The 11506-nt window shown below is 43.5% G+C and overlaps 1 protein-coding gene across 1 annotated transcript in view; it reads left to right on the top strand.

Moving 5' to 3' along the window:
• Nucleotides 1-4993, top strand: part of SLFN14 (schlafen family member 14) — a 10700-nt gene extending 5707 nt beyond the window's left edge. The window contains exons 4-5 of the mRNA XM_010861505.1: nucleotides 764-1478; nucleotides 3965-4993. Of these exons, the coding sequence (XP_010859807.1) occupies nucleotides 764-1478; nucleotides 3965-4799 (1550 nt within the window). The 3' untranslated portion in view covers nucleotides 4800-4993. The remainder of the gene's footprint in view (nucleotides 1-763; nucleotides 1479-3964) is intronic.
• The last annotated feature ends 6513 nt before the right edge of the window (nucleotides 4994-11506 follow it).

Genomic DNA, 11506 nt, shown 5'->3' with positions numbered 1-11506 from the left:
GTTTAGCAGCATCCTTGGCCTCTAGCCACTAGATGGCAGTAGCACCTCTCCAGCTAATAAAAGTCAAACCATTTCGACAGTCCCAAATACCCTGCTGCTGCTGCTGCTAAGTCGCTTCAGTCGTGTCCAGCTCCGTGCAACCCCATAGACGGCAGCCCACCAGGCTCCCCCGTCCCTGGGATTCTCCAGGCAAGAACACTGGAGTGGGTTGCCATTTCCTTCTCCAATGCATGAAAGTGAAAAGTGAAAGTGAAGACGCTCAGTTGTGCCCGACTCTTAGCGACCCCATGGACTGCAGCCTACCAGGCTGCTGCGTCCATGGGATTTTCCAGGCAAGAGTACTGGAGTGGGGTGCCATTGCCAAATGCCATATTGGGGGCAAACTTGCCACAGGTTAAGAACCATTGTTCCAAAAGGAAAGTTCTTAGTTTCCCCAAAGCATCAGTTTTCTTTCTCCCTCTCTCTCTCTCACACACACCCTTAACAAGAAGTACCTTCCTAGAGTTACTGGGTCGTTTAGGGTTGAGGACAGAGTGCTAGAAGGCTGCTCTGTGAAGACCCCTTCCTGATTGCCCTTCCCTGCATGAGAGCTGTCAGAAACAGGGACTTCACAGCCCTGGCCTATGAAGAGGAGGTGCTTTGTTTGGAGATAAGGAAACTTGTCCTAGCCACAGTTCTATGGCTAGGCTTACTTCATTATGAGGTCGCAGGAATATTTAAATGTCTTAGAAATCTTAGTAACCTCTATTCCTTGAATTTTCAGTGACACCGGAAAAGATTCAATTTAAACCAGAATCCCTCTGTAAGAAGCTCTTCTCAGATCATAAAGGACTGGAGGAATTAATGAAGACACAGATATATCCTTGTTCTCAGGGGTTTGTGATAGTTTCCAGAAGCTGGGCGAGTGATGTCGGCTTAAGGAAGGAGCAGTATGTCCTGTGTGATGCTCTCCTAATAGCGGTGAATAGCCCCCCGGTACTCTATACAATCTTAACAGACTCCACGTGGACTGGGGGGCTGGTGTATGCCCAGAACACTGCTCGTCAGTTAAAGCAGAAACTGGGAACTGTTGGTGGTTACACGGGGAAAGTGTGTGTCATTCCGAGGCTGGTGCACCTGCCTGGCGCACAGTGCAAACCCAGCGAAATCACCTTGCGCTATCCCCAACCCTACAGGCTTGCTGACGAGGATGAAATGGAAAAACTGTTGCAGGCACTTATCACGGTCTCGCTGTGCTCTCGATCCCTTCTGAGCGACCAACTGGGCTGTGAATTTTCCAATTTGCTCGTAGCGGAGCAGTGTGAGTTACTTTCACAGAGCCTTCAGGAGACACGAGAACTGTTCGTCCACTGCTTTCCAGGAACCAGAAAGACAGCACTGGCCATAAAGATCATGGAGAAAATTAAGGACTTGTTCCACTGCAAGTCCAAGGAGATCCTCTATGTTTGCGAAAGTGATGCCTTAAAGGATTTTGTGACGTAAGAACTTCACTAACTAAACACGATAAATGCAGTTAGTCAGTCTTTCAACAGCATTGCACCAGTAATGCGTCTTTAGTGTAAGATTGTGCAATGCCTTTGATGCATACAGGCAAGAGCCCAAACTATGTATACATTTGCAAGTGATCAAGCAGCTGAGCTAGAAAAGACCACTTTGTAGTGTTCATGCTTAAACATCTCATTATCAATTAGCCACATAGGCATAACTTTCAATTTATAGAACTAGAAACATTTTTCCCCACAGTCTATGGCCTTAAACTTAAGAAAGGCTGAAACGAATCCATCTTGCTTCACATATGCTTTCTGCTTGATATTTAATGTTTTAATAGGGTGTTTATATGCTTTCATAGGATATTTCAGTCAATTAGACATTCTACCTAACACAAACTTGATTTTAAATACCGTTTGATTTCATTTATAAAATGTTTTTATGTGTTTGACTTGTTCTGATTCAATCATTTAAGAAACCATGCACATTTGCTTCTGATTTAAATTTTTAGCTTTCAATTTAGTAAAAGAAATTGGATGTTATTCAATCCAGCGAATGAGGGCTTTTAGTTTTTGGTTTGCTTGACTTATTTATCAAGCTAATCTTTTGTGAGCACCATTTGTATGCTAGGTGCAGTGTACATTTAGTGTTAGAGGAGGAAAATATGTTGAAGACCTTGCCATAAAGCCCAGTAAGAGAGACAAAGAGAAAAATAATCAATGGTAATGTATAATTAGTGTAATAGTAAAGATGTGCTTAAACTTGGCTTAGGCTGTAGTTTGGTCAGCAAATACTCTCCAATGAAGGACATCCTGACTTCTTTTTTAAGAAGTCAGTAGGAGAAGTGCAATAATTGGGGGCTCTTTGGGCAAGGGACACAGCAAGTAGAAAGCATGGAGATGAATCAGAATGGTAGGTCTGCCTGGAGCAGTGAGGAGCTGTGGGTGTGTGACAAATGATGAAGTTGGAAAGGAGGCAGATGGCAGATAATGAAGGATCTTGTAAACTGTGCTGAAGCTATGTTCTTTCTTATGCTTTATAGGTAAGTTTTAAGAGAATCCCAGTCAAAAGCCAAGTTAAATTCAACAAATATCGATGAGCACAATGTGAGGGGGATACAGAGATGGCTAAGACTCAGCGCTTTTCTTCAAGAAGTCTACACTGTCCAAACTGGAAGGAAAGAACTTGAATAGTTGTGACTCAGGGGTTTGTGATTCTGGACAAAGGGATTGAAGCCCCAGGGACTGCACGTGCAAAATCAGGAAATCTGTAGGGATGGGTGATATGACTTGAATCTAAATTAGAGGAGGCAATAAACAACTAAAAATTTTTAAGTACATATATGCATGTATATCTATTTATATGCTAAAATATACTATAAATGAAAATTGAGCTAAGTAAGTAGGATGGTAGCTCCACAGAGGCATAGCCCTGTAGACTTGGTACCCTACCTGACATCCTGACATGTCATGGAACTCAGCAACCTCTTGATGCTTTCCTAACCAAAATCTAGAGAGGCTTCTGGCATTGTACTAAAAATAAGTGGGGAAGGAGGATTTTCTTTAGAGGAACTTATAGGAGCCCATATTTCTTTTTCATATGAACATTATGATATGCCTCTAGGTGACTGCTTACCAGCTCTAAAAAAGATAGAAAGTAAAGAAATAGTAGTAACAAGTGTAAATTCATTTTGAGATTTCCCTTAGGTATAAGGAATTTGTCTTTAGGGATTGTTAAGCAGTAGAAAGGGACTGTAGTAGAAATAACAAAATCTTCTACCTGAGTTCATTTCAAAAGTCTCACATGCTGATTTAACTTGATAACTCCAAGGATTAGGGTTTGCAATTATGTGTTCTGTCAGGTGGGCTTCCTAGGTGTAAAGAATCTGTCTGCCAAGCAGGAAACACGAGTTTGACTCCTGGGTCAGGAAGATCCCCTGAAAAAGGAAACGGCAACCCACTCCAATATTCTTGCCTGGAAATCCCATGGACAGAGGGGCCCAGCAGTCTATAGTCCGTGGGGTCGCGAAAGAGCTGGATGTGACTTAGCGACTGTGTGTTCATGCTAAGTCACTTCAGTCGTGTCCAACTCCATGAGACCCTATGGACTATAGCCCACTAGGCTCCTCTGTCCAAAGGATTCTCCAGGCGAGAATACTGGAGGGGATTGCCATGCCCTCCTCCAGGGGATCTTTCCCGACCCAGGGATGGAACCCCCCATCTCCTACATCTCCTGTATTGGCAGCCAGGTTCTTTAGCACCAGCGCCACCTGGGAAGCCTGACTTAGCGACTAAATGACAACAAGTGATGTCAGGAGCCTTGTAAGAAGAGCATTTTTGTAGTATTCAGGACACTGCTGAATCAGTGAATCAGCTTCCGGTGAATCAGTCTCTAATGCCAATCCAGAGAGTCATAAATGCATGGTGTTCCTTTTATTTGTATGCCTGAAGCCCTGTTCTCTCCTTCATCCTTACAGCCAGCAAACAACCTGCCGAGCTGTGACCCGGAAAACCTTCATGGGAGGGGAGTTCCCAAAGGTCAAGCACATAGTGATGGATGAAACTGAGCATTTCTGCAGTAAATATGGTGACTGGTACATGAAGGCCAAGAGCATCACCCACCCAAAGGTGAGGGGTGCTGGAAGTGGAAACCCACACCACGGGATTCTCTGGCTTTTTCTGGACCCTTTCCAAGTCCATCATGGAGGCGGCAACGGCCTTCCGCCTCCATCTGCTCAATTTCCTCGGAAAACAATCACCAACGGGATCCACTGTGCTCTGGAAATAGCGATGCTCATGAAAGAAGAAATGAAGAGGCTCAAGGAAAATCCTCACCCCAGCGTGTCTCCAGACACACTGGCGGCATTCAGGGAAGCTTCGTATGAGGAAGCAATGCGTGCCCAGGCTTTGCCTGGGGTGTGTGAGATAGAAACCAACCTGACCACAGAAGAAATCGCGAGACACGTGGCAGAAAGATGTCACCACCTGTTCCAGTGTGGCTATCTGCCCAGAGACATAGCAATTCTGTGCAGGAGAGCAGAGGACAGAGGACGCTATGAGCTTGCACTGCTAAGAGCGATGGAATTATTTGAGACCTGCGGAGCCACAAAGGTTGTGTTCAGCCAGGCCTCTGGTGTTCTGGACGGTCACATTGTTTTAGACAGTATTCAGCAGTTTTCAGGCCTGGAGAGGAATATTGTGTTTGGGCTCAGTCCAGAGTATGCCCTGTCAGAGGAAGTTCATAAGCTCTGTTTTGCCTCGAAAGCCATCAAACACCTCTACCTGCTTTATGAAAAGAAGGCAACCTTCTGAAAATTATTTCAAACAGTATAGGAAGGGACAGAGAGCAGAGTCTCCCTGCTCCCCAGCAGGTGGCAGCTTCGCCCTTTCATGTGTCACAAGCGAGGAGGTCAAGGGTCAGTCAGAATTGCATGGAGCCACAGAACTGTCTCCTGGCACTGGGCCTCCGGGTCTATTTGCGGTGTCACTGGTCTTTGCCACTCCTCTCCACCTCTTCCCTGGGATTTATGATGGGTCCCTTGCCTCTGGGTTTTCTAATCCAATCCAGTTTTCATCTTGTCCAGCCACAGAAAAGTGAAAGTGAAAGTGAAGTCGCTCAGTCGTGTGCGACTCTTTGCGACCCCATGGACTGTAGCCTACGAGACTCCTCCATCCATGGAATTTTCCAGGCAAGAGAACTGGAGTGGGTTGCCATTTCTTTCTCCAGGGGATCTTCCCGACCCAGGGATCGAATCCGTTTCTCCCGCATTGCAAGCAAACGCTTTTATCACCTGAGCCACCAGGGAAGCCACCAGTCACAGAGGTGCTCCTCAAATACAGAACTGATTTTGTGACATCCCTGCTAATGTATCTCCAGGGAGTCCCTGAAGTCTTCAAGCCAAACTAACTTTCAGGGCTTCCCAGGATAACACTCTAATTTACACTTCTAGTGCATCCTTCGTTTTAAGTCCATCTCCCAGTGTTCCTAACCCACCCCCACCTCACTGGCTTATTTTGGAGGTGGGGTAGGGTGCCCTCCAAGCACAAGTCCAGGAGAAAGTGTGGATATATGCTTTTGGCTATCATTTCAGATAAAGCCCATCAGCTTTCCAAAGAGGCAGGAGAGCAGGTGGGTGGGCTTAGAAAAGTGCTCTTAGCTGCCTCTCTGAACTGCTTGGGTCACCAAGGCAGCCAGTCTGAACCTGACAGTCGTCAGCTCTCCTTTCCCTGGATTGAACGGAAGAACCTTCCTCTGCCTCCTGTTGCTCCAACTACCTACTTCTGTTTGCCTTTCCTTGGGGGCTTCAGGGTACTTTTAGGTGGGGAAAAAAATTTTCACAATTAATTAGTTTTCTGTTTTCGTTTTTAGGGTTTATTTTTGGCTGCATCGGTTCTCAGTTGCGTCATGCGGAATCCTTCACTGCAGGGCAATGGACTCTCTAGTTGTGGCCCACGGGCTCAGTAGTTGCAGGGTTTAGTTGCCCCAGAGAATGTGGGATCTTAGTTCCCAAACCAGGGATCGCACCCACATTTCCTGAAAGGCAGGTTCTTAACTACTGAACCACCAGGGAAGTCCCAGTTAATTCGTTTTTGATGAAGCAAGAGATACCAGTATGTTAACATTTGGAGAATTGAAGGTGTATGAATTCTCTACAAATAATTTAAAGAGTCAAAAATGGAGAAAGAATTGGGGGATGAAGAGAACAGGGGACTGCTAAATTTTAGTCATAAGCCTCAGGGCCATTTGACTTTTTGGACTTTAAACTGTTTGCATACATTGTATAATTTTTGATAAAATAATTTATTTTTAAAAAAGAATTAATTGCTATAAGGATTGCATTTGAGAGTCTTTGTCAGTACTATGCAGAGAGTTTGGTCAAACTTAAAGTAGAAGGCCTAATCCAGGGGTTCTCAACCTTGGCTGCTCTTTGTAACCCTCTGAGGAGTTTTAAAAAATATCAGGTACTTCCTTGGTGGTCCAGTGGATAAGACTCAAGCGCCCCCAATGCAGGGAGCCCAGGTTCGATCATCCCTGGTCAGCGAACTAGATCCTACTACATGCTGAAACTAATAGTTCATATGCTGCAACTTAGGATACTGCACGCCACAAGTGAGACAAGGTGCAGCCAAATAAATAAAAACATATAAATAAATAAATATTGAAAATAAACCAAAACAGTCATCAAGTCAGACATCAGACCAATTACATCAGCATCTCTAGGCATGGGCTTGGACACTTAATAAAAGTTGTCCAAATGACTCCACTGTGCCTCCAGGGCTGCGGACTCATGCACTCTTCCTTCTTCTGGTCTGTTCTTCCTGTCCCCAAATGTATCGGTGCACTTTTCTCTTCCCATTAGCCTATGAGCCCCATGAGAGTAAGGATGGCACTTACACATATTTAGTTCCCCCAAAGTAACTAGTAGAGTGCCTTGGATATGGCAGGTGCTCAGTAATTATTTATTGAATGGACTTGCTCCTTTCAGAAAATCAGAATCTACCAGAACAATGCTTCTAGTCAATAGAATGAATATCTGATTTTGGAGACTTCAAAGAGGTCAGTGTGGAGAATAATTAACACTGCCATAGTGAAGAATTTAAGAGAATAAAGGAATTTAAACCGTTTTTAGGCAAAGGTCCATGTTGATGGAAGTTTGTTAGATTTGAGTTTGAGATTAGGAATTGGTGGGGACTAAGAATAAATGGCTAACTTGAATGTACTTAGAAGTCTACATTTTTCTACAGACCCTTAATATAATAGATAAAACAAAACAGTTCATTTGGTCAAATAATATGCCTGCTGTGAGAAGCTTCTAAAACTTACTTTAATATAGAAAAGTAACACACATTGTAAATCAACTATACTCCAATTAAAAAAAAGGTAAGATAATTCTATTATGTAAGTCTGAGAACTAGAGAAATGCAAAATAAAAAGTTCTTATCAATTTGTTATCCAGGCAATTTTTTTTTCAATTTTGCTTATTTATTTCTATTCTTTGTTGACTTGCAAAAAATATTTTTACATAGTTACTATGAAGTTACAGTCAACGTCATATGCGCGTGTGTGTTTTCCATGTAACCTTTTTGTGAGGCACTGCTGTAGCTTGTATGATTCGTCTCAAGACTTCCTCACTCCCTAGATCTACACCACGTGTGGTTCCTGACATTAGAGGTGGAGTGTGTTTTCCACCCCCTTGATGTGGACTTGTCCATAGGACTTTATTCGGCCAGTGAGACGTTAGTAGTTGTGACGTGTACAGAGGCTTTACCCATCTCAGCGTTAGGTCTGCTCTCCTGAACCTCTGCTACCATCCTGTAAAGATGATGTCTTGAGCAGCCCACTAGTCACGGAGGAATGAGCGATGTCACCTCAACTGATCAGCCAAGTTCCACTGATCTGGCCTAGATCAGCCAAAATCCAGCTGACCTGCAAATGCAGAAGAAATAAAGATTTCCTGTATGACTGAGATTCTAAGTTTGTTTGCTTGGCAGCAGTAGCTGACTAATGCTGGCATTTCCCTATGTTGTAGCACCATCTTCAAAATGATCATTTTTCAATGGTTGTGTGATATCTCAGATTATACAGTAATCATCCTCCTAATGATTTGGGTGACTAGCAGTCTTACACTTTAAAATCAAGCCAAGCATATATTCTACTCAGGCATATGACCTTTTCTTCCCTTGGGATATGTATGGGTCCCCAGATATGAGATGACTAGATCAAAAAGACCTCGATAAAAGATTCGCTTTATTCATACTGGTTCTGATGGACAGTGCTTAAGTCAAAGTGAAGTGAAAGTGTTATAGTTGTTCAGTCATGTCCAACTCTTTGTGGCCCCATGGACTATAGCCCAACCACGTACCTTTGTCCATGGAATTCTCCGGGCGAGAATACTGGAGCGGGTTGCCATTACCTTCTCTAGGGGGTCTTTCCGACCCAGAGATCAAACCCAGGTCTCCTGCATTGCAGGCTGATTCTTTACAGTCTGAACCACTCGGGAAGCCGGTGAGTGCTTAGAAAATCCCCAGATCATTGTATGTAAACATGTACAGATCTGTTGCCTTAAACAAGAGAACAAAATGCTGACATCAGGTTTTGATGACAAAAGAGGCGTTGGCATCTCAGAAATAGGTGGCTCAGATTATTCTGACTATATGCAGAGTAAAACCAGGATCCATCGCCCTAACCCAGAACCTCAGAGGAAGAATGTAACTTGGAAAATTACAGATAGGAACATGAATTATGCAACCTTAACATTATATATAAATAAAAAAAAATTCTGGTCACTTAAAATTGATGTTGGGTACTATCCCAGAGAAAGAAAAGACAGGATACTTCTAAACATCAATAGGACTCTTTAAAAAAATGTTTTTGGCCATGCTGTGTGGCTTGTGGGATCTTAATTCCCTGACCAGAGATTGCACTCATGTCACGTGCAATGGACTCCTAACCACTGGACTGCCAGGGAATTCCAGATAGGAAATTTTTTTTTTTTTTGAAGAGAGACTCTGCCATGGAGAAACCCATGTAAGGAAAGAGGAAGAGTAGAGTGGTACACTAGATTTCCTATGAAGCTGAGCTGCCCCAGTTTTGCCCAAGGTTTTGGATAAGTTGAACATCAAATTATCTTCAAGAGGCTTCAATTTGAAATAAGCACAAGATTTACAATAACCATTTGTTACTATTTACTGAGATGTTATTATTGATACAACCAGCTACTATTTGCTAAGCCTTGGCATACATTCTGACAACTCTATGAGGTATATCATATACATATTCCAGTTTCATAGATGGTACAACTGAGGCACAGAGAATTTAACTTACTTAAAAGCACATGTCAAGGTATCCAAGCTGGATAAATAAAGCATTTAAAGAGAATCCTTGATTTAGTCATCTCAACTCTGAGAGCATAGAAATACTCTGAAGATACTCCCCAGAGGTGAGAATACTCAAGTTTGCTATCAGGATCCTCTGTCAAGCTGTCATCTCTAGAAAGCATTGGCCGCCACTGGAAGTGAAAACAGCTGAGTAGTCTCCACTGTTTCCTATACTCAATATCTGTCAGTTCTCCCAGAGCCTCCTGATCATTCTGGAGAAACCTGAATTTCTTTTTCTGCAAAGCTCAGGATCAGACTCAGGTCATATTCCTGACCTGTCCAAGATCAGGGACTCCTAACATGAACTGGCAAATCCCCTCTGAGACTGCTACATCTTGGCTTCTCATACTGCAAACTTGGAGGAGCTTCCTGGTGATTTTATGTAAAATTCCAATCCTTCTTCTTTCAAAGTCCCTTGATCAGGGGGGAGGGGGGAGGATATATATATATATATATATATGTATATATATATGTCCTCATGACTGAGCACGCGAGCACAGTCATGTCCGGCTCTTTGTGACTCCATGGACTGTATCCTGCCAGACTCCTCTGTCCATAGAAATTTTCAGGCAAGAATACTGGCGTGGGTTGCCATTTTCTCCTCCAGGAGATCTTCCCAACCCAGGGATCGAACCCATGTCTCCTGCATTGGCAGGTGGGTTCTTTTACCACTGCACCACCTGGGAAGCCCCATATATATATCCTGCATGCGTGTGTGCATGCATGCTAAGTCTCTTCAGTCGTGTATGACTCTGTATGACCCTATGGGCTGTAGCTGCCAGGCTCCTCTGTCCAGGGATTGAACCCACCTCTTTTTTGTCTCCTGCATTGGCAGGCAGGTTCTTTACCTTTAATGCCATCTGGGAAGCCCTCTCTAATGACATTACAGAAAGATTGAAAAGCAGAGAATAACAAAAGAAAATTCATCTCTGTTCCGACCACCGTATCACACAGTTGCTTTCATTTTTGTTTATTCATTTCCAGTGTTAGTCCATCGGCAGATATATTTCAGCAGAGTTGTAATCATAGTATACACTGCATTTTGCATCCTGTTGGGGTTCGTTGTTCTGGAGGTCTCTTTCCACTCTGCAGTCTCCCATTGAGACCTTGTCCACATTTACAGCCGAGGGAGGAGCAACTTTTGGTGTAGCAGAGTCTCTGATGTTCCAGTTGATTCCTTGGCCAAACCTGCCTGAATTTACCCCTATAGAAGAAGAAGATGACGTAAAAAATATAGGAGCTGTTCACCAGGACTTCCCTGGATAAGGATCCACCTACCAATGCAGGGGACATGGGTCCAGTCTTGGCCCAGGAAGATTTCTCAGGCCTCAAAGCAACTAAGCCCAAGCACCAGAACGACTGAAGCCTGTGCTAGAGCCTGTGCTCCACAATAAGAGAAGACACAGCAATGAGAAGCCTGCACACTGCAAGGAAGAGTAGCCCCTACTCACCACAGCTAGAGAAAGCCCAGAGCAAATAAATGAACAAATATTTATTTTTCATTTCAATCCCAAAGAAAGGCAATGCAAAAAATGCTCAAACTACCGCACAATTGCACTCATCTCACATGCTAGTAAAGTAATGCTCAAAATTCTCCAAGCCAGGCTTCAGCAATACGTGAACCAGAACTTCCAGATGTTCAAGCTAGTTTTAAAAAAGGCAGAAGAACCAGAGATCAAATTGGCAACATCCGATGGATCATCGAAAAAGCAAGAAAGTTCCAGAAAAGCATCTATTTCTGCTTTATTGACTATGCCAAAGCCTTTGACTGTGTGGATCACAATAAACTGTGGAAAATTCTGAAAGAGATGGGAATACCAGACCACCTGACCTGCCTCTTGAGAAACCTGTATGCAGGTCAGGAAGCAACAGTTAGAACTGGACGTGAAACAACAGACTGGTTCCAAATAGGAAAAGGAGTTCGTCAAGGCTGTATATTGTCACCCTGCCTATTTAACTTCTATGCAGAGTACATCATGAGAAACGCTGGGCTGGAAGAAACACAAGCTGGAATCAAGACTGCCGGGAGAAATATCAATAACCTCAGATATGCAGATAACACCACCCTTATGGCAGAAAGTGAAGAGGAACTAAAAAGCCTCTTGACGAAAGTGTAAGTGGAGAGTGAAAAAGTTGGCTTA

Source organism: Bison bison, unplaced genomic scaffold, assembly GCF_000754665.1.
Source record: "Bison bison bison isolate TAMUID 2011002044 unplaced genomic scaffold, Bison_UMD1.0 scf7180017864472, whole genome shotgun sequence".
NCBI classification, from domain to species: Eukaryota; Metazoa; Chordata; class Mammalia; order Artiodactyla; family Bovidae; genus Bison; species Bison bison.
This window is presented reverse-complemented; position numbering and strand designations above follow the sequence as displayed.